Source organism: Hyperolius riggenbachi, chromosome 11, assembly GCF_040937935.1.
Source record: "Hyperolius riggenbachi isolate aHypRig1 chromosome 11, aHypRig1.pri, whole genome shotgun sequence".
NCBI lineage: Eukaryota > Metazoa > Chordata > Amphibia > Anura > Hyperoliidae > Hyperolius > Hyperolius riggenbachi.
Genome location: NC_090656.1, coordinates 42076913 through 42101433, shown reverse-complemented (window position 1 = coordinate 42101433; position 24521 = coordinate 42076913). Strand labels below are relative to the sequence as shown.

General features: G+C 43.4%; 1 protein-coding gene across 2 annotated transcripts in view; it reads right to left on the bottom strand.

Annotated features, from left to right (window-relative positions):
* CPNE2 (copine 2) overlaps positions 1–24521 on the bottom strand; it is a 215659-nt gene that overhangs the window by 69934 nt on the left and 121204 nt on the right. For both annotated transcript variants that reach the window (XM_068260756.1, XM_068260755.1), the window contains exon 3: positions 7893–8072. In XM_068260756.1, the coding sequence (XP_068116857.1) occupies positions 7893–8072 (180 nt within the window). The remainder of the gene's footprint in view (positions 1–7892; positions 8073–24521) is intronic.

The following is a 24521-nucleotide window of genomic DNA, read 5'->3' as shown; positions in this document are numbered from 1 at the left end:
TCCTCCCCACTCCATAGCAACAGTACACAGCATTGGGCCTATACGACAACTCAGGACAAAACTATCACCTGAGGGATTGTGTCCTGGTCCCTGTGGATAACAATATTTGTGCATAAGTACATATGTTAATACCAGTGGTGAGAATGATACTCATCCTACAATTGAAACACGGGTCAACCATATGAATGAGTATTTAGAAATGGAAAAACTTGCCTATACTCATTGAGGAATACTCAAGTGATTCCTAAACTGAACATAAAACATGAAAAAAACACTGGTGGAGGCACCCTTAATGATATACTACCATAGGCAATATATAGATGAGTAGGACATACCATAGGCTAATGGAAAAAGTATTTAGAAATGAACTATAAACAACTTGTTTCACTGGCCTTGGCCTGTTTCTGCAGGTCAATACAAGTGCATGAGACGTTTCCGGTCACGAGCGCGAGCACCTAAAAAACATGCGCTCATGACTGAAAACGTCTCAGGCACTTGTATTGACCAGAGGAAGCGGCCCAAGTCCTATGAAACATGTTGTCAATGGTGCATTGCTAAATACTTTTTTTTCCATTAACCAATGGTTTGTCCTTCTGTAAATTTAAGATATTACACTTCTCATCTATAAATTGCCTACTGTGGTAAATCATCAAGGGTGCCTCCACCAGTGCTTTTAACACAGTCCATACCCCAGGGGGTTCTTAGTCACAAGGATTTATTGGAGTCCTCACAACTAATCAAGGAGCATAACCAACCAGCATCAGCACCAACATACAGAGCAGGAATGGTTATTTCCTGAAGGCTCAGACAGTGTTTACATGTTTTGCAACCCTCCCTTGTGTGTATATTACTTACACATGTATTTATTCATTTGCCGCATTGACCAACGATACTGCACCATTGGGTTCCTGTAAAGGACAAGGGGGGAAAAGGAGGGGGAGAGCGCACTCAATAGACAATTTGAGAAAAATCTCTCACCCGAGATTCTTGCCGATTAGCCCATATGGGTTGGTCGGCTGAAGAGCTTTTGTCTCACTCAGAACCGGGAACCAGGTCTTTCCAGCGATCTTCCTCCACAAGATGTACTTGCACATATGCTTCTCCATCCACTGAACTTCAGTCCTGGATCAGATGTATTTCCACTCCTCGCAGATGCTACCTACCGCTATAGGCGGCCGCATTTATGCATAGGAGTGTCTGCACAGAGGTGTCTTGGATGTGCAGGGGGGATCAGATTTGTGCCTATAATACTCCACGCAGCTCTGTATGCTTTACACTTGTAAGCCACAGGCTGCAGGAGCTCTTGGAGCCAGGAGCTGGCTGTTTGTGTGAGGAGTAACTCCACTCTGCGTGTCTTGCACAAGCAAGCAGCAGGCACCTGGAGGTAAGTTTGTGAGCTGCAAAATCCACTATTTTCTTGTGGATTTTGCTGCTCATGGAGGCAGAGCTATGAGCTGTAGCTCTGCCTCCATGCGCATCAATTCACAAACTTTCCTCCAGGTGCCTGCTGCTTGCTTGTGCAAGACACGCAGAGTAGAGTTTCTCTCAGCCATTACTCCTCACACAAACAGCCAGTTCCTGGCTCCAAGAGCTCCTGCAGCCTGTGGCTTACAAGTGTAAAGCATACAGAGCTGCGTGGAGTATTATAGGCACAAATCTGATCCCCCCTGCACATCCAAGACACCTCTGTGCAGACACTCCTATGCATAAATGCGGCCGCCTATAGCGGTAGGTAGCATCTGCGAGGAGTGGAAATACATCTGATCCAGGGCTGAAGTTCAGTGGACGGAGAAGCATATGTGCCAGTACATCTTGTGGAGGAAGATCGCTGGAAAGACCCGGTTCCCGGTTCTGAGTGGGACAAAAGCTCTTCAGCCGACCAACCCATATGGGCTAATCGGCAAGAATCTCAGGTGAGATTATTCCACGGTTGGCTAACCAGTTTTCTCAAATTGTCTATTGGGTGCGCTCTCCCCCTCCTTTTCCCCCCTTGTCCTTTACAGATATCTTCACCACCCAGAGTGGCTTTTAAAGGAGCAGCACCAACTAACTAACATACTTTGTCTAAACTTTACATCGGTATTGCCAAGTTCGCTCCCTCTGTCGAGTACAGAGGTTAAACAACCCTTTCTTCCTCAACATTGGGTTCCTGGTCTCTCTCATCCCACACATACTTGGAGGTTACGGGTAACCTCAAGGATCAAAACCCTATCTATAAAACAAATAAACTTTGTCCTATATTAATAATGTTCTATTTACCATAAGTTCTATGCATAGAATTAAGTATCTCATAAGTTTGTTTTCAGCATAGGTTTGCTTTAAAGCCGAAGGGAAATGCTAGTTAGAAAGACTATATACAGTATACATACTGTACATTAAGAAAAGAATCAAAAGAGTTAGTAACAACACCTATGTGCAGATGCTGTTATCATAACATAACCCACAATGCACAATCCTTATGCAACTATGAATAATACATTTTCCTCCAAGCGTGGGAACCATTACTGAGCTGTGATGTACTGTTAGTTCCTGTTGATAATGTAAAGCCTGTGACACATGGGCAACATGTAGCAGCGACTCGTCGCAGCAGCTACAAATCTCAAGCTGCACTTACTGTAATGTTATCTCATGAAGGTCTTAGCAACCACAAAACACCAGCAGCAAGCTGACACTACATAGGCATGCAAAGAGAATTATTTTACACAAACATGAAATGCAAAATCATCCACTTTGTTTAAATGACACAATCTGTTGTCGTGCAAGATGGGAGGAGGCACCCCAATTGTGATACAAGTGTGTTTGAGCTATCTATCTCCGTTTAATAGCACCAAATGAATATTTTTTTTATTGGCATCACCTCTTATCTCGAGGTTAGACTGTTCCTATTACTTACATCCACTCATTACATATTGTATCACAATTGGGGCGCCTCTTCCCATCTTGCATTGTCTCCTCCGCTGCCCCAGGTGTTACCTCTGCAACTACAGGGTGGGCCATTTATATGGATACACCTTGATAAAATGGGAATGGTTGGTGATATTAACGCCCTGTTTGTGGCACATTAGTATATGTGAGGGGGGTAACTTTTCAAGATGGGTGGTGACCATGGCGGTCATTTTGAAGTTGGCCATTTTGAATCCAACTTTTGTTTTCTCAATAGGAAGAGGGTCATGTGACACATCAAGCTTATTGGGAATTTCACAAGAAAAACAATGGTGCACTTGGTTTTAGCGTAACTTTATTCATTCATGAGTTATTTACAAGTTTCTGACCACTTATAAAATGTGTTCAATGTGCTGCCCATTGTGTTGGATTGTCAATGCAACCCTTTTCTCCCACTCTTCACACACTGATAGCAACACCGCTGGAGAAATGCTAGCACAGGCTTCCAGCATCCCTAGTTTCAGGTGCTGCACACCTCGTATCTTCACAGCATAGACAATTGCCTTCAGATGACCCTACAGATAAAAGTCTAAGGGGGTCAGACCGGGGGGGGGGGGGGGGGAGGAGGGGGGGCATTCAACTGGCCCACGATGACCAATCCACTTTCCAGGAAACTGTTCATCTAGGAATGCTCGGGCCTGACACCCATAATGTGGTGGAGCACCATCTTGCTGGAAACAATTGACACATTTTATAAGTGGTCAGAAACTTGTAAATAACTCATGAAAGAATAAAGTTACGTTAAAACCAAGTGCACCATTGTTTTTCTTGTGAAATTCCCAATAAATTTGATGTGTCACATGACCCTCTTCCTATTGAAAAAACAAAAGTTGGATTCAAAATGGCCGACTTCAAAATGACCGCCATAGTCACCACCCATCTTGAAAAGTTTTTCCCCTCACATATACTAATGTGCCACAAACAGGAAGTTAATATCACCAACCATTCCCATTTTATTAAGGTGTATCCATACAAATGGCCCACCCTGTACATTCAGTGGTCCTTTGTTTTTTCTGGAGCGTGACCCACGTTGACACAACGGAGTCATAACCAAGTGGAGATGGTCCTTCTCCACATGTCTAAAATTGTGGTTGCCTATAGCAACCCAAATTTGTCAGTAGTTGTAATTTCTTTACATTTCCTATACTTAATACACTTTTTGTCTCCTTTTCTTACCGGTACCTGGGTTTCCAAAACTGAAATTCATCTACCAGACCTCCCAGAAGCTGTTGTGCACATGGGCTGAAGATGCTGGAATGAACACTCAAGGCATGAAGATTGCACCTCGTGTGCCCCAAAAATGCTTCAATCTGTTGAGAGTTGACTACTGAGTCGTAGTGCTCTATGGAGATTCAATAAGATCTGATGCTATGCAGATAATGGAGATTCGGTACTCCAGAGATTTACTGAAATTCTGTATGCAGCAAAGATGAAGGCCAGGTACACATGAACTCATACTCTCTCCTGACCGACTATCGATCAGATCTAAACAATGGGAAAGGGAATTGATTGAAACAAAGCTCTTCTGCAGACCAATCAAAATTATTATATATTCAGTCCTGACTGGATGTGCATGTTCACTTCATTTGTTCCTGCACATGTCACACCATTTGCATGGGTACCTACAAATTAGCTTTTACACTGATATTTGGGTGAATTGCTGAAATTCAAGGAGAATGGGTGTTTTTTAGTCATTCAGGAGAGTGGGTGTTTTTTAGAGATTCAAGGAGAGTAGGTGTTCTGCAGGGATTCAAGGAGAATGGCCTCAATTCACTGAAGGTCGTTCGGTAAATCAAAACTGGTAAAATACCTCATTCAATATTTCTGTTCTTATTTTTAAATTCACTAAAGATTTTAGAAATGCAAGAGACATTCAGTAAAATAGGTCTAAAACTAACCATTCGGTAAGGTAGTCTAAAGTATTCGGTAAACACTGATTCATGCAGTATTTTCCCGAATGAACTTGTACAGTAATTCTTTGGATGTTAGCAAAGACACTCCAACCTAAATTAACTTTTTTTTTTATGTGGGTTTTTTGAAACAAAAATGTTTTATAGTTTTAAAATATACTATTTGTGTTGCACTTCATGTAATAAATTCTATTAAAACAGGGCTAACTTTCCTTGACAGATAAAACTTCCCGACAGGGACCAGCTGGTCTACTCTCTGTCTGGTAATACCCACATGCCCACTTTCACTTTTGTGAATTCAAAGTTCATGTCAGAATTACCAAATATTTTTAGACTAGGTCTAAGACATTCGATAAAACGTTCGGTAATTCTATGTGGATTCAACTTGTACACTACCAAATGCAGTATTTTAACAAACATTCGGTAGATTAGTCTAAACTGTTTTGTGAATTGAGGCCAAAATCTGCAGAGATTCCAGGAGAATGAGGTTCTGTAGAGATTCAAGGCGAATGGGTGTTCAGCAGAGGTTCAAGGAGAATGGGTGTATTGTAAAGATGTAAGGAGGCTGGGTGTTCTGTAGAGATTCAAGGAGAATGGGTGTTCTGTAGAGATTCAAGGAGAATGTGTGTCTGTAGAGATTGAAGGAGAATGCATGTTCTGTAGAGATTCAAGGAGAATGGGTGTTCTGTAGAGATTCAAGGAGAATGGATGTTCTACAGAGATTAAAAAAGGCTGGGTTTTCTGTAGAGATTCAAGGAGAATTAGTGTTCTGCAGAGATTCAAGGAGGCTGGCGTTCTGTAGAGATTCAAAGAGAATGGGTGTTCTGCAGAGATTCAAGAAGGCTGGGTGTTCTGTAGATATTCAAGGAGAATGGGTATTCTGCAGAGATTCAAGGAAAATGGGTGTTCTGCAGAGATTCAATGAGAATAGGTGTTCTGAAGAGATTCAAGGAGAATGGGTGTTCTGCAGAGATTCAAGGAGAATAGGTGTTCTGCAGAGATTCAAGGAGAATGGGTGTTCTGCAGAGATTCAAGGAGAATGGGTGTTCTGCAGAGATTCAAGAAGGCTGGGTATTCTGCACGAATTCAAGGAGAATGGGTGTTTTGCAGAAATTCAAGAAGGCTGGGTGTTGTGTAGAGATTCAAGGAGAATGGGTATTCTGCAGAGATTCAATGAGAATAGGTATTCTGCAGAGATTCAAGGAGAATGGGTGTTCTGTAAAGATTTAAGGAGACTGAGTGTTCAGTAGAGATTCAAGGATATTTGGTACTCAGCAGACATTTAATGATATCCCAAGAGATTCACTAAGATTTTGTGCTCTTTGGAGATGCAGGAGGATTTAAAGCTTTGTATAGAATAACTGAGATGAGGTGATCTTCAGAAACCTGGCTTGTGGGTAATGTGCAGTAGCCTGGCCTGTGGTTTGGTTCTGCACTTGCACTATATAACTAGTTTCTCAATAAAACCTGACCTTTAACATGACATGGGTCTCAAGACGCAGATGAATTAGTGTCAGCAAGTCTGATCACTTACGTCTATAGGGTGTAAGTAGGTTAAACATGATGCAGGTGTAACACAAACTGAAATTTCCATTTATGGAATTTTTTAATTATGTCAAATTTGAAACATGTACACATTTCTTACGAATAACTGTAAAGTCTCCTCCCATGTTGTGTTTTTGTAACTGTTCGCCATGCAATTGTAATCCCCACACATTTTCAATTTCTTGTTCTTCATTATTTGTTGTTTCTTTACGAATAAGAGTAATAATGATAAAAATAATAGTACTGTCCAGTGTTCTCCCCAGGCCCTTATAGCCTAGTGCTCCGCCCGCCTAGTTTTGGTGAGCACCCGGCTGTCATCAGCTCACCTCCTCCTATGCTATAAGCAGAGTTGCGCACAGAAGCACCAGCCCTGCATTCTCTCATATTGCCCCACCCAGCTACTTTTTTATGCCTCCCGGCTACTACTTTATGCCACCCAGCTGGAAAAAAAATTCTGGGGAGAACCCTGCTGTCCATCAAATTACATTCCTTGACTTCAGCTTTCCTTATAGCAGTGGCATCACTAGACTAGGGCCCCTGTGCCAAATGTAAGCAGTGGTGCCCCCATTCTTCTTTGGGACTAACTAGTCCCACTCAAGATCTTGTATATGCAGGGTGGAGGCAGAGCAGCAGCAGATCAATCACCTGCATGCCGAGTCTGCCTACAATAACAGCCTACAGGTGATGCGTAGTGATGATGGGTGCTTTAGCCACTTCACCTGGGTGCACTTCTGAAGACTGTAACAAGCAGCCAGGCTGCGAGACAAGAGATATTTTCACTTACAGGTGCACACTGACACCAGGGATTAGCAGGGATAGTCTTCCTAATGATGGTTTTGAGAGGATCTCTGCCTTAAAAATTACAGTATATATATATATATATATATATATATATATATTTTATTTTATTTTTTTGGGGGGGGGGATTATAATTGTAGGCAGTTCTCTTCCCAATTATGATTTTGGTGGGATTTCTGTGTTATGTTTGATGTTTGCAGTGGACTTGATTTTTAATGATGTATTTTGAGGGAGTAAATGTTACCTGTATTGTGTGTCTGTGTTTGTATAAAACGTTGCATTATTACTTATGGACAATTTGCCTAGTTGTGTTTGGGGAGGAAACCCTGCCTAATTATGTTGACTGTTGCTGAATTATGTGTTTTAGGGGAACATGTGGCCAACTTGTTGTGAGGGGAATCTGTCTGCATAATTATATTCTAAAAAGTGGCTGTTGTGGAAAATGTCTATTTTGGTGTCTCATATGGCTGTATTTAAAGCCTTAGTTTTTTTTATTCAAGGAGAAGGGAACTTCTCCTCTTCCTATGTTCATGAATCCTCAGGGGCACACCCACTTTCCACACATGCTGTACATTTCCCTTTTCCCGTATCTTTCAGGATCCTGGCAATGCCCCTCCCTCACAATATGATTCTGTTCCTAGTACCTGAGACAACTAACAGATGGTTTGACAGTTTTATATTTGTGAGAAAACTCACCGATCCCAGTGTACAAGCATATTCTCCCAGGAAGTCATGTTCATACAGCTGTGTGCTGGACTTGTCCTGGTCAAAGATGGCAAACTTCAATTTCTGCACCTCTTCAAAGTGATAGTTGGTAGTGAACTTCTTTGAAAATACTGGGTTCAGATTGTTGATGCTTGTTTCCGTTCTGTCAATCTAAAGCATTTAAATAAGAACATTTTTATTTCTTATATAAATTTCTAAACAGCAATATAAAATGCACAATGCATCCAGAATAAATTTACAGTGCGGCTGATGATCAAGACAGGAGCAGAGGAAACTCGAGTAAAAGTGGACGAGTTGTCCGTGGCAACCAATTCAATATTTATTTCATTCAAGAGCTGAAACCTACATTAAATGGATGCTTTGGGCAACTACTCCACTTCTGATGCAGTTTTCTGTGTCTTGGGCTTGACAAACCAGCATATCCAATGTTTAAATATACAACTGTGTGCCATATGATTGGGTAGATGGATGGCGCAGTGTGGGTATGAAGGCCATAAAGTTGAATTTATTGCACCCTGACCTTCTGCTGATGCCAGATGTACCTCAGCTGCACTTCCTGTCTGATCATTTGCTGCACATAGATACTGATGGGATTGCCTAATGGTAGGAGCAGGAAGCATGCAAACAGGAAGTACAGTAGGGCTGAACCAATAATTACAGAAGACTAATGCCTGGTACATACCATGCAATTTCCTGTCATATAGAAGGGTTGAATAGATCATTTCTGACAGGTCCGATCTGATTTCCAATCATTTTTCTGATTGATTTTCCAATTCCTTCTATACAAAATCTATCTGAAATCAGATCGCACCTGTTAGAAATTATCTATTTGACCCATCTATCTGACGGGATATTGCATGGTGTGTACCAGGCATAAAACACAATGATTTGAACTTCATAAAAATGTGTGAACTTGGTTCCTGCTGCTAAAGGGAAGGGGGGTATGTCGTGGGCTGGCACATTAGTACCACGGTAGTTTTAGTTGTCTTAGGAACCACGTTCATAAAGAGTCTAAGACCAAAAACAGATACAGCGCTGAAATACCCCTGCCCCAAATCCAACTATTTCATCCTGTAATTGCCTTCATTAAGATTAATATGGAGTACACATTCATCTTTACCCATACTATGAGCTGGGATAAAACTCTGACATAATATTCAATAAAAATGTGTTTTCCTACTTTTTATTACCCATATGTAATATGTAAACTGTTACCATATTTGCTTTTGTGCACAGGTAATATTGTCTGTTTACAAATTACAAGTTTCCAAAGTACAGTTTATCTCCTCTGAAAGCTGCCATTGCATTTTATTGCATAGCTCAGAATCAGAATCATTTATTTCGCCAAGTACAACGGGGGTTGTACCCGGAATTGTTTTTGGCTCATACAGGGTCGGTAATGGTACAAACACATACATGCATCTTCAACACATACAATCATATACAGTAGTACAAAGTAGACATATACCTATGTGTACAGACAGCACATGGCTATAGTGAAGGACACGTGGGGAAGTCTGGAGTGCTATGTGAGGGGAGCAGCCTGCCAACTACCGACGGCGCTCACTCGATCCACAGCAGCTCAGGGCGCCCCGCAGTGTATCCTGGAAAAGAGTGATAGAGAAAGAGAGAGAGAGAGAGAGAGAGAGAGAGAAGGGATAGATAAAGAGAGAATGAGGTAAAAAGGAGAGATCCAAAACAGGAGGAGAGAGCGTCCCTATTAGGGCTGCATATTTAAACACCCTGGGTACAGTCCGACAATCAGTCCAAGCCCTGGCATGCTGCCCGGGATCCATTTATGGTGGTTGCAGGCAGAGGGGACCCAGTGCCTGGGAGCGAAAGGAGCCAGTGGCCGCACAGGCCGATGGAGCTAGTGGCCGAGCTGGAGGAATCCCACCAGGAGAGAGAGATGAGGGGACCGACTTGGGGGCACAGCACGCATATCGGGCTCACCTAGGCAGGGCAGCAGTGATGTGCCACCAGGGGTTGATGTGATCTCCCCTGCGGTCTGGATGGGGAGGCATCCTGCCTGTGCCTGGCAGCAGCGGTGGTTGGTCAGAGGCAGGGCGAAGCCGTGAGGTGCCTGGGCCTATCCGTCCCTCCACGTGGGTGGCAGCGGCCGCTCAGCTGATCCTGGCAGTCACGTGGTAGAGAGCGCGGGGATCACGGAGCTGCGGCTCTATGGTGGTGGAGCTGCGAGGCTGTAGCGGCAGATGGAAGCTCGGGTCTATGATGATGCAGCTGCAGGGTTGTGGTGGCAGATGGGAGCTCCCGCTCGAGCAGATGGCCAATGGAGGAGGGCGGCCGGCCCCCGACATCCCGTCCATCCCAGCGGTCTCCCGTTCAGCATCCACGAGGCGTTCAGGTCTCCCGGCAGACGGCGGTGCGGTGGCCCCTCTCACAGCCTGCAAGGAATGCGGAGGCCGGACCGGTGGCGTCAGCGCGTTTCTCTCCCCGCGTCTCTCCCGCTCACATGTCCCAGAGGATGCTCCACATGCTGGTGAGCTTCCCCTGCAGTCGGTCTCCCGCGGCGGAGCACCCGACCAGCCGATGGCAGCCTGCGCTGCACGCCTGTGTCCCCTGCATCTCACCAGGCAGATGGAGTTTGTAGGTGAGAGCAGTTGGGAGATATTAAAGAGAAGAAGCGAAAAAAGGCCGGAGCCCTGTGGCCGTGGCGTCCGCACCCGGCGCCATCTTGCTGTGTATTTATACATTAAAATCTATCTAGTGATCACTTCTCAGCTGCACACATACTAGAAGCAGAGAGCGATCAGTTTCAGCACTTTGCTAATGTTTACTAATTGTAGGTGACAAAGGAATGTCAACAAAAAGTTAATGTTATCACCTCTTCGAATGTGGCAGGAAGCTTTCCACTGAAGATTAAAGTACTGTGTATTAACTATTTGAAGGCTGTTCTGCTACATTTGTTGTGGTAGTAGATTTTATGTTGCAAATAATATTTTTTTTTTTTTGTTTGAAAACAGTTCAAGTTTATTATAAAAAAGGATCAAATAGTACAATAAACTTGTATATACAATGGTAATATATAGTATTAAAGTATATGACATATACAAATATCGCATATCCTTGATCAACTCTTGAAGTGTTTTCTGATAACCAGATAACCACTGAATAAGAAAAAAAGTAACATATAAAACAAAAGAGGGGAAAATAAAAAGAAAATAAAAAAGAACGAAATAGGTAAGGCCCTTAATTAAAGGAAAAAGAAAACATATGCACAATTATATCGCCCACTGCACGGGGGCATATCTGATGAGAAGTTGGGGTCATGTTGCCTCCGGTCTTTCAAGAGTAGAAGTTTTTGAATATACTATGATTTTTTTTGTTTTATTGTGGCCGCCAAGGTATTACATAAAGTGGTAGTGGGGAAAGAGGGGCGCAATATGTAGGAGTATTATGGAGCTTATAGCTTTGTATGTTGAGAATCCAACCAGTTCTTCCATATTGTGTTGTATTTGCGCAATGCACCTCGTTTTTCATAAATTGCTTTTCTTAAGGGGAGGACACAATTGACAGAAGCCACCCACTCCCTGCGAGTGGGTACTTTGGGCTGGATCCAGTATCTAGTGAGAAGTTTCCTAGCTATATGTAGTACTTCAATTGTAAATTGACGAGTATGTTTTCCTGTAAAGGATTCAGGGAAAATGTATAAGAGACATACTCTAGGGTCACAGGTGATTGGGCAGCCCATATAGTCATTTAGGAATTTAATGATTTGCGTCCAGTATAGATTAACATCGGGACAGGTCCAAATCATATGAAAAAAGGTTCCCCTTTCAGTAGTACATTTGGGGCAATTAGGTGAGACATTAGGTTTAAATTTAGAAAGTCTTATGGGTGTTAGGAAGGCCCTATGTATTATATACAGATAGATCAGCCGATCGGGGGCATGAGGAGAGACTAGGAGTACTCTATCAAGGGTGTCCTCCCATTCCTGTTCATCTATTGGTCCCACATCCATTTCCCACATAATTTTACGGGAGTTAGCACGTACACTAGCAGCGGGAGTAACAATCACATTATATAAAGCAGATATTAGTTGTTTGGGGTTGAGACCATTGATTATATTAAGTATACTTGAATCTTTTAGTTCTGATGGAAAGGATTTGAACTGCATATAGATAGCATGGGATAATTGCATATATTTATAGAAAGATGTATGATGAAGTCCATATTCCTCTGGAAGTTGAGAGAACGATTTAAGTCTCTGTCCCTGTAAGAGTTGGTAGAGATATTTTATGCCTTTATTAATCCAGAATCCAGAGTCTTCTATTTTGAGAAGTTCCTGTAGACATTTGTTTTCCCAGAGGGGGAGATATCGTATGACAAACTTATGGAGAAGTTTTACATGAGCTTTATCCCATACAGATAGTATTTGTTTCAAGGTTGGAGGAAGAGAATGGAAATTAGTTATACCCTGTTTACCTTTTAAGACATTGTATACAGGATCTGTATATTTAACAGATAACCTTTCAAAAAGGAGAGTTTGCAGTACCTGTTTATCCTCTCTGAACCCAGCATATAGGAGGGATAGTTGCGCGGCTAAATAATAAGAGTAACAGTCAGGCAGTGCAATGCCTCCTAGGTCTTTAGGATGTTGTGGGACAGAGAGAGACAATCTGTGTCGTTGGTGCGACCAAATAAATTGAGTCAGGTGTGCATTTAGCTTAACAAAGGTGTGGGGTGGGAGATACACTGGTGAATGCCATAATATATATAGAATTTTAGGGAGAATAATCATTTTAAACATGTTTGCACGACCAAGTGTGGATAATGGTAATTTTTCCCAAGTACGAAGCTTAATAATCATGGAATGTAGCAGAGGGGTGAGGTTCAATGGGATGAAATCATCCAAGAGGCGAGAGATATTAATACCTAGATATCTAATTTCACTAACCCATTTGAGAGGTGTTGTAAGTTGTTCCGGGGAGGGAGCAAAGTGATCCACCGGCAAGATATACGACTTAGTCCAGTTTATACGCAGGCCAGAAAATAAGCCAAAATTCTCAATAATAGAAAGGGCTGTTTGCAGAGATTCCCCAGGATCGGCCATGTAAAGAAGCATATCATCCGCGTAAAGACTTATTTTTTCAGAGATATGCCCCAGTTCCCACCCCCGTATTGTGTTAGTATCCCGTATCAGTGCAGCTAAGGGTTCCAGTGCTAGATCAAATAATAGTGGGGAAAGGGGGCAGCCCTGCCGAGTACCTCGTTGAAGTGTAAAGGAGGGGGATAGCCAACCATTAAGTTTTATTCTCGCAGTTGGCATATTGTAGAGCAGTTTTACCCAGGAGGAGAACCCATCGCCGAATGCAAATTTAGAGAGTGCTGCAAGCAGAAAATCCCACTTTATGGTATCGAATGCTTTTTCAGCATCTAATGAGATTAAGACTCGTGTTCCTATATTTGAGTGACTCGCTTGTAGATTAATAAACAGACGTCGTAGATTTAAGGCTGTGGATCTATTGGGAATGAACCCAGTTTGATCTCTATGCACCAAGGTGGGTATAACTGAATTCAGTCTGTTGGACAGAATCTTGGCTAAAATTTTAACGTCTGTTTGCAGCAAAGAGATTGGGCGATAGGCTCCACACTCCTGGGGATTTTTCCCCGGTTTCAAAATAATAGTAATGATAGCCTCCCGCATGGAATATGGCAGTGTCCCTTGTTCATTGGCAGTATTAAATAATTTCAGGAGCAAGGGGGCGAGTAGAGGGGAGTATTCTTTGTACAGCTCAGCTGGTAGGCCATCTGAGCCGGGGGATTTGGCAGAGGGTAGATCAGCTATTGCATCACAAATCTCAGCAATTGTGATGGGTCTGTCTAAGTGTCTTGTTTGGTCAGTGGTAAGAGTTGGTAACTTGATTAAGTCAAGATAATTGGCGATCTCAGAGGGTGACTTACTTGTTTGTTTGGTATATAATTGTTTGTAGTAGGATGCAAACCTGTTAAGGATTAGGTCTGGACTGGTCAGTATATCGCCCCCTGCATCACTTATACTAGTGATTACTTGAGGAGAACCTCTTTGCCTGGAAATTTTTGCTAGTAGGGCGCCACATTGTTCCCCAAACGCATACCAATCCTGCCTATAAAATGATAGTTTACGCTGTGTCTTTTCTGTTAGTAATTGCTCGTATAGTGTTAGTTTATGCTTATATTCCTGTTCTGTCAGTGTGTTAGGGATAGTAGAATATGCCTTTTCAGCTTCAGTTAAAGCTCTTTTTGCTGTTTGCTCCTGGCAGGCAGATGCCTTCTTACATAGATTAATCTCTTTACAAAAGAGGGACCTAATATAGGTTTTAGTGACACTCCAGACTGAAGTAAAAGAAGCATCCATACCCTGGTTTCCAATGTACTCCTGTAATTTATACTCCAGTTGTATGGTAGGAGATAGTTTAGTTAACCAGTATGTATTTAACTTCCATAAATCAGATCTTGGCGGAAAGGACCAAGCTAGGGTAACTTTACACGGAGAGTGGTCTGATAGGATAGCTGGTAGGTATTCCACTGCAGTACAGTTGGGTAGTAAGGAGTCGCTTACCAGTACATAATCCAGACGGGATCTAGTATGATGGGTAGCAGAGTAACAGGAGTACACCGGAATATCAGGATATTTATTATGCCAAGGATCAGATATTGAGACCAGGCGGAGCATTTGAAGCAATTTAGTAGGAGGAGAAGTGCTACTAGGATTAGGTTGCTTATCTAGCTCCGGGAAGAGGACATAATTCAGGTCTCCCAGCCAGATAGAGGGCAGTTGTGGGTAGTTCGATATAAAGGACAGTGCCCGCTTAATTATTTCGTATTGGAACGGGGGGGGGGGGGTATATATATGGCCAGGATCAGCACTGGGGTGTTATATAATATACAGTGAAGGAAAATGTATCTTCCCTCATCGTCTATTACGGAGTCCCTGTACTGAAAATGTGCTCTACGTGTAATTAATAGGGATACTCCCCTTGACTGGGAATTAAATATGCAATGATAGTTCCAACCGATCCAGGGTCTTAAGAGGGCACGTTCCATGGTACTGTCCATATGTGTTTCTTGTAGAGCAATGACATCCACTGAGTGTTTTTTAAGCACATTAAGTGTTACTGACCGTTTAATTTTGTCCCTCACCCCACGTACATTCCATGTTAGGAAGGATACCTTGGTAGCCATATTGGTCCTGTGAATAAATAAATCATAGGGTCATGAAAGACGGAAGCATATTGGAGGTTGTTGGTGCAGTGGGTAGAGCAAAAAGGGGAAAAGGAAGAATAAAAAATAAAACGAAAACCCAGCTCCTTGCCAGTATAATAAGGCCGGAGCATTATACCCAAGAGCAAACCTTCACTGGGGCAGAGGTCCCAAGAGTACAGTGCCGCAGGTAGAAAGAAACCTGTGAGAATTCTGTACTTTGTGAAACAAGGTAGTATCTGTCCCAGGGGGGGTTGAATCTATATGCTCAGCACGGTCATTAAGGAGCTCGTCAGCTCAATCCGGCTAAAATTTAGTTTAACATGCAGATAAACATCCTGCTTCAACATCAATTAGCTAGCTATGGGCCTATTATGCCAGTATAGTATAGGAAAAGACATAAAACCAGAGAGAGTTCAGCAAACCATTAATAACATATATAAACTGTTAACCGGAAACATATTTATAGCGTCTACACGGCGCTAAAACAAAGCCTAGTTAGATGTTAAGGTATTTTCCAGGCCTAAAGAGAGGCCATCAGGATTCCGAGTGGCATATGGCGGCTTAAGCGCCGTTATAGGAAACAATATAGTCATTGCAGTAATACTTGCATGGCCCATGTTAGGCTAGGAGCTTCAGGTATCTTGCTGCTGTTGGACTGCTGGAAGTTTTTCTATCCAAGATGAGGCCTCCGTGGCGGTGGTAAAAAAGTGTGTCTTCTCCTCAGCGATGACCTTCAGGCGAGCTGGGAACATCATGGCGTACTGTAGGCCGCGTTTACGCAGCCTCTTCTTAACTTCTATGAAGCTGGCTCTTTGCTTTTGGGTTTCAACACCGAAGTCCGGGAAAATGGAGATCGATACGTTGCTCATTTGTATGTTGCCTTTTTCTCGTGCTAGGCGGAGGACCGTATCTTGGTCTCGGAAGTGAAGAAGGCGGCCGATAAAGGTGCGAGGTAAGGCTCCGGGAGGCTGTATTCTGGACGGGATTCTATGGGCCCTCTCTACCGAGAAGCAGGGTGTAAAGGCCTCTCGGCCATAGTGCGTAGTGAGGAGATGTTCCAAGAAGCCCTCCGCATCATTTCCTTCCGACTTCTCTGGGAGGCCTATCAGTCGAATGTTATTTCTCCGGAGTCGATTTTCCATGTCCTCTTGTCTCAGGATCATGGTTTTAAGTTGTTTCTGTGTATCAGCCGCCTCTCTTGGTATGTTTTTTATACTGTCCTCGAGGTCGGAGATCCGCCGCTCAGTGTCGCGCACACGGTCACGTAAGTTGCCTAGATCAGCACGCAGTAGTTGTATGTCGGCTTTTACCTCTTCGACCTTGGTGGTGAAAGTCTGGGTCAACGAGGAGTGCATGGTGTTGATTGCTTCTAAGATTTGTACTGTTGTGGGAGCCGGTTCTGCTTCAGGGTCTGAGGAGGGCATCGCACTAGCTTCCAAGGAGGCGCCATCTTGGGCAGTCTGGCGATATTTGTCCAACGGGCCAACCGTCTTCTCCCGGTCCTTATCTCTATCTTTTTGAGCTTTGGGGCCCATGGTAGTAGTCAGTGCGATGTAGGGCACACAGCAGCTTGTTTAGAGCAGAGAAAGAGATCACAATAAGCAGGATGAGGCAGGATAAATGAAGCCGGAGAGCGGAGCTGAAGTGAAACACGTCCTCTCACATGCTCGTGCTGGCCACGCCCCTGCAAATAATATTTTAGAGCAAAGAAGAAATGCTAAGTTTCATACCACTTTAACTATTGACAACAAAATGTTGCCAGAAATGAATCAGGATCTTCTTGAACTTCTGGCATTAATTAGAAAACACAAATTGACAAAACAGGAGACCTGCAATGGGTTTAGCTGTAGACCCAGGTAGTTACCATATACTAGGGTCAGCCAGATGCAAATAATTCCAGTTTGCTTACACATTTAACATACACTGTATACAGCTTGGGTTTGGGCTAATGTTAAACTTGGGGGTGTAATCTCCACAGTCAGCATACAACACATAAGCTGACGTGAAGGAGGTACACACACCAGCACAAGGGATCAGGATATCCCCAGTTTAGTGGAGGAGAGGACTGACTCCAATAGGAGATTGTGGTGCACAGAGCCGGTGCAGATCTGAACAGCCACAAACACTTTCGTAATAACGTCTCAGCGCAAAGTAGCGCTGAGCGCATAAACCAGGACTGAGGAGATCAGGACAGGTAGACAGAATGAACGCTTGCTAGCTAGCGATTACTTAGCGACAGCAAGCGTCCAAGACCAGACAGACTGGAATGAGGCAGCCAATGCGTTGCGGCGATGGCGTGCCTCACAAAGACAGGACAGGAGAGACAGGAATAGCAGGATCGAGATAGATGAACGTAACACAGATAAATATACAATAAGTATGTTTTCCTAGCGTATTACAATTACAGCTATCAATGAAACTATTCGTAACGTCTGACTAACATATGTATATATTGGCAATGAACCGATATATGACATAAGCAGGAACTCTGACTAAGACTGAAGTAATACAGGGAACAGGACTCAGAAGGATTCGCTATCTCTTCGCAGAGATGAACGCAATCCACAAACAGGACCAGGAACAGGATTCAGAAGGATTCGTTATCTCTTCGCAGAGATGAACGCAATCCACAAACAGGACCAGGAACAGGATAACTAGCTCAGCACGGGTGTTCACGATACGCGCAAACTACCAAAACGTGCTGGAAAACTGACTAACTGAACACAGGAAATAAACAGTTCGTGTACGTATATATCAGCGACACTGATATATTAACGTAACACGAATACAAGGAAAATAACAAAATGCGCAAGTATGCGTATATATTGGCGATGAACCAATATATGACACAAGACAAGCAAGTAGCAACTTCTAGAACAAGAGCAGAACTAGGAGGACTCGCTGACCCCTTCGCAGGAGTCAGCGCAGTCCACACGGACCAGGAACGAGGTGGGGCACGAGCAGAGTAACAGATAGAGTCTGAAACTATGATAGCCCATGAGGCATTGCAGGAAGCAGTTCTTTATACTGAGGTCATCCAATGGGAGCAGACCTGCAGATTCCCACACAAGTGAATGGTAATTAATCACAGGCTGATAGCAGGAAAAGGCAGACAATGATATGCAGCCTGCAGGAAAGGGACCGCCCCTCCACTGCAGCAGACAATGTTTGTTTACACAAAAGCATATTAAACTGTCATTAACTTCAGAGCGACTGCAGATGGAATCAGCAACTAGTTTAAGTGCAAACCAAACTATGCAAGCAAATGCATGTAATGACATTAGAACTGCTTGGTTTGCAATACCACTGCAGTCAGCAGAAAACGCTGCAGAAGCGATCATAACAGTACCCCCTCCCTTAAACGCGGCCTCTGGACGCCTATGAAAACTGACATATTTCTCCTGAACCACCCAAACCAAAAAATCAGAAGTGGGAAATCCAGCAAACTGATCTGACTGAAAATTCATGAAGGTCGGATCCGTCCGACAAAACCAAATTCCCGAATCAGTCTCACCAAAACTAGACCAATTGGAACCAGAACCTACCGAACCATGCCCGTCAGCACTACAAGCCTCAGTGTGATACCCATCAGAACCACGACTTCCAGAGAAAAGCCCCCAGAAACTCTCTGAGCGATACCCACCGCCTTCTCGGGACTGTCCAAAAACGCCAAAGCCTTTACAATGCCCACCGGAACTGTCCCCACCAACACAAAACCCACCGTTGAACCAGTCCAAGGTACCAGGACAAGTTTCCTCAGAGATCTCCCAGAACACCTGGAAGCTCCAAAGAGATCCCCACAGGTCAGAACGCCCCTTAGGTTCACATGGAGAACCACCAAGAACCCCTATGGAACCCAGGGCAACTCTAGAGTCAAGGTCACAAGGACAAACATCAAGATCAGGGTTTTTAGGGACCAGAACCATCTCCGGGCATGCAGGCCAACCGGCAACATCAGAACATGTCTCCACTAGGGAAGTGTGTGAGCACGCCAACACAGACACACTTGGGCACTCTGGCATACGAAGCACATCTGGGCACACTGGCACAAGAGAGACTTCTGGGCATGTCAAGGAACTGCAAACCTCAAAGTCAGTCAAGGTAGGACCGAAACCAGGACTGGGCAAAAAAAAATCATGACTAGACTTCACAGTTACTGGATTGTCACTAAAAAATGCAGGATTAGACTTAGATGTCTCTGATTCCAGCAAAGTTATTAACAAATCATGTTCAGGGGCATTTACAAGACAGGACAAATCTTCTGATGTATGCACTGAACTAGACAGGGTTCCCATAACTTCTTCTGGACTAGACAGAGACTCATCAAATACACTGGATTGGAGCTCATGAAGGGCTGCAAAACAAGTCAGTAGTGCAGCAATCCCCACTGAACTAGGCAAAACTGAGTAACTCACTGGACAGGAAGGGGACTCAGGAACTTCTGCCACACCGGCCAGAGAACCAGAATTTTCCAGGATACAGGGCTGGGTTTCAGAAACACTCATTAACCCGGACTGAAATTCTGAGATTTCTATTATTTTTTCCAGCGAGTCAGAATTATCCATGTTACAGGGCAAGACTTTTGAAACATTCAAAGGACAGGGCTGGAGTTCCTCGGCTGTTACAACACTGGAGAGGGACTCAACAACATTGGTTAAATCAGACTGTGTACAGGGCAAGGTATCTGACACACTTGCTGACGAGGACAATATTTCAATGGCTTCTGCTTCGCTGGGCAGAAATTCATCAAGTTTTATTAGAGCAGACTGTAATTCCAAAACAGCTGCTAGACAAGTGAATATTACTGTAACACCAACTGAGGTAAGCAGTGCCTCAGACTGTTCTGCTAGAGGGTTTGAAGTATCCCAAGTACTGGGTGAAGCATAAGACTCTGTGACCACAGCTTCACTGGACAGGATCACCGAACAGTCCACACTGCAGGGCAAAACCATGGAAGCACCTGCTGGACAGCATAATGATTCTGTGACCTGAGTTTCATTGGAGAGATCTACTGCACAATTCATGGTACAGGGCAAGTTCACTGGAACATTTTCTGAACACGGTAATAATTCTGCGATTTCGGACTCACATAGCAGACGCTGTGAGTTATTCATGAGACTAGAGTGAGGTGTAGAAACAGGAAGATCAAAACACAATGTTTGCGCATCTAAATCACCATTCAATTGTGAAATTGGAAAATTCAGATGTTGGGGTTCTGAGATTTCTGGACAGGATTGCTGGGACTCAGAAACTGATGTAGTGCATCTATTGGCATCTGCTGGATCAGACAGGAGTTGAACTTTATTAACACAGGTAATTTCTGCAGAAGTATTTGCAGAGACAGGCAAGATTTTTCTGGTGTCTGTTTCACTGAACAAAGACTCATGAGTACTGGCTAAGCTGGACTCAGAAGTCAGCAGGACCTCTGGGTCCTCTGCTGAGAAATTTGTGCATGGCAAGATTAAGGAAGTATTAGTAATTTCTGTCTTACTGGGAAGTAACACTGAGTTATCCATGGTACAGGGTGGAATTACAGGAACTTCAATTTCACACAAAAGGAGCTCTGAATCACTCGCTGAATCAGCCAAAGGTGCTGAAGCAGGCGAGTCCTCAGGAACTGAGGAAGTGGAACAATCTCCACTAGACAGTGTGTCTTCCCTGGTATCAACTGATTGAATCGCATAAAAATCGTCCAGAATCATTCTCCACACATCGATCAATGGAGCCACAAAGTCATACCCACACACACCGGTTTTTATTAGGTTATAGGCAGACTTAATGCATGCATTCAATACTAATTCACTCTTTGCACTGTAAAACTGACAAAATGAACTTGCATCTTTCTTCCATTCATAGACCAGGGCTTCCATCTCTCCTTTCTCAAATGGAGGATCCCATGCATATTTAACAGCTGAGCATTCCGGCTGATCATAGTTTGCAAATGTGTTAGTGGCAGAAACATACATTGGGTTATTTAGCAGGTGATTGGCCGATTTCTTATTCCTAAGGATCTCCAATACCTGTAGCAAGTATTGAACTGTAGTGTATGCAAATTTCCCTTGCTGCACGAATAAATTGATCTGTTCAATACTCTGTAATATATCTTCATAATCATATTCAGATAATTCATTTAAACAAGAACCTTTATTTTCCCTGGCTAGCAATGAAAGTTCATTAGTAGTTTCATAGGTCCATTTGACTCCCCTGAATGGTGACTGAATTTCATTATCTGCTAATGGTGGAGTCTCGTTACAGATCTGATGCGCAGTCGCCAAGGGCAACGACTCCGCTGATTGTAACGCTTTTCTTTTGGAGCGTTTACGTTTGGCTTTAGACCCTGCTGCCTTAGCAGAAGAAAAGTTATCAGAACAATTATCTGCTTGCTGATTATTTTTGTAGGCAGTAGAAGGAGCAGCTGATTGACAAGCTGCCAGGAGCTTATCAAAAGGGCTAGGCAAATCGGTTTTGCGCAGCCAGTTATGGATCACAAACGCTAGAAATTCCAGTGGTCTTTCTTTTAAATTGGTATGATCCAAGACATCGTAGGCCCACTGAAACAATCTTCCCTTAAATAAAACATAAACTAGCTGGGGGGCCCACGTTGAAACAGGAGTAGCCTGGAGCTCAGGATTGGCCAGGAACCTGGCACATTCAGAAAAAAACTCATTTTCTGTTTCAGAATTGAGCTTCTCAAATTTCTTAAAGGAACAGGAACCATAACAAACAGTGTCATTTTTGCTGGGAACCCCCCCCACAATGGGGATTGGTAATGGGGCTATCATAATGTTAAACTTGGGGGTGTAATCTCCACAGTCAGCATACAACACATAAGCTGACGTGAAGGAGGTACACACACCAGCACAAGGGATCAGGATATCCCCAGTTTAGTGGAGGAGAGGACTGACTCCAATAGGAGATTGTGGTGCACAGAGCCGGTGCAGATCTGAACAGCCACAAACACTTTCGTAATAACGTCTCAGCGCAAAGTAGCGCTGAGCGCATAAACCAGGACTGAGGAGATCAGGACAGGTAGACAGAATGAACGCTTGCTAGCTAGCGATTACTTAGCGACAGCAAGCGTCCAAGACCAGACAGACTGGAATGAGGCAGCCAATGCGTTGCGGCGATGGCGTGCCTCACAAAGACAGGACAGGAGAGACAGGAATAGCAGGATCGAGATAGATGAACGTAACACAGATAAATATACAATAAGTATGTTTTCCTAGCGTATTACAATTACAGCTATCAATGAAACTATTCGTAACGTCTGACTAACATATGTATATATTGGCAATGAACCGATATATGACATAAGCAGGAACTCTGACTAAGACTGAAGTAATACAGGGAACAGGACTCAGAAGGATTCGCTATCTCTTCGCAGAGATGAACGCAATCCACAAACAGGACCAGGAACAGGATTCAGAAGGATTCGTTATCTCTTCGCAGAGATGAACGCAATCCACAAACAGGACCAGGAACAGGATAACTAGCTCAGCACGGGTGTTCACGATACGCGCAAACTACCAAAACGTGCTGGAAAACTGACTAACTGAACACAGGAAATAAACAGTTCGTGTACGTATATATCAGCGACACTGATATATTAACGTAACACGAATACAAGGAAAATAACAAAATGCGCAAGTATGCGTATATATTGGCGATGAACCAATATATGACACAAGACAAGCAAGTAGCAACTTCTAGAACAAGAGCAGAACTAGGAGGACTCGCTGACCCCTTCGCAGGAGTCAGCGCAGTCCACACGGACCAGGAACGAGGTGGGGCACGAGCAGAGTAACAGATAGAGTCTGAAACTATGATAGCCCATGAGGCATTGCAGGAAGCAGTTCTTTATACTGAGGTCATCCAATGGGAGCAGACCTGCAGATTCCCACACAAGTGAATGGTAATTAATCACAGGCTGATAGCAGGAAAAGGCAGACAATGATATGCAGCCTGCAGGAAAGGGACCGCCCCTCCACTGCAGCAGACAATGTTTGTTTACACAAAAGCATATTAAACTGTCATTAACTTCAGAGCGACTGCAGATGGAATCAGCAACTAGTTTAAGTGCAAACCAAACTATGCAAGCAAATGCATGTAATGACATTAGAACTGCTTGGTTTGCAATACCACTGCAGTCAGCAGAAAACGCTGCAGAAGCGATCATAACAGCTAAATTTTGTATTAAATCTGCATGCAAGTAAGAATCATCATTGACCTTCATGAGCGGTTACTACACAGTTCAGCTGTTCAGATGAAGTAGCCTGAAGCTCCCAGCTAAAGTCGGTTTGGTCCAATAGTTTCGAGAGAAGCCAGTTATGCCTGAAGCAGAACTATGTCCCCTCTCTACCTCTCGAGATGCCATTAGTAAAATGAAAATCACATTTTTCTTGGATCACAAGGGAAGAAGGATTCGAAGGCAGCCAGCCCCAGAATTTCTGACTGGCAAGATGCCCCTTGTACAGTGGCAACAAACGGCACGTTGTGTGACCCACTTTCCAAAAGTGGAAGAACACTGTTTGCTCAACAGATCGCTGGCACAAGGCACTCTTAGTCTTAACACACTTACTTTCTGTCATTTCCTTTACTCAGATACGTAATACAGATTGATGGAGAAATCTACCAGACACTATTTGGCCACATAACCAAAACCTAATAACATTTCTAAACTAAACCCCAATTCGAAAAGAAAAAAGCGCACGCTTGCAGAATTTTATCTTCCGCTGTTGTTGTTGAGCAAAACTCTGTGCTTTCCGTTCAGTGTGATATATTTTGAGGATTAATCGCAAACATTATTTCAGCCTCGTGACTTTTTGTTTGATGTGCACAAACAAACATAATCATTGTTGTTCAGCACAGTGGGTTTTTTTTTTAGATGGCTTTATGTTTGTGTTGAACTTATTGCTTAATAAAGACCTTGTTTATTATTATAAATCGGTGATGCAGCCAATTTTTCCTAGGATTTCTGCTCCTCCTGTTGTTCATGCTATTGTATTGATCCTATGGCTTGCACACTCTACACTATTTGGTGTGCGGATATATTGAGGCTTACACACATACACTAGTTGGGTCACCCACAGAATCGAGCTCAATCCCGTGGGTGACGCTGCAGGGAATGAGTGTTGTACGGATACATCTCTCTAGTATACAGGAGTGATGTGTATTGTTGTTATAATGGGAGCTGGCGGGTCGATGGTGTGGTACTGAGCAATTCTGTTTAAAAATCCGATGTGCTAGATCTTTAAGGGGACACTTGTACTAGCAGTAGATTTTCAGCCAAGATGGCCTCAAAACAATCAGCCCAGTTCCATGTAGTCTGTATATGTAGATATTGGGCTGCTGTACACTACAGGGTCGATTCATAAAACATGTCTAAAGGTGCCC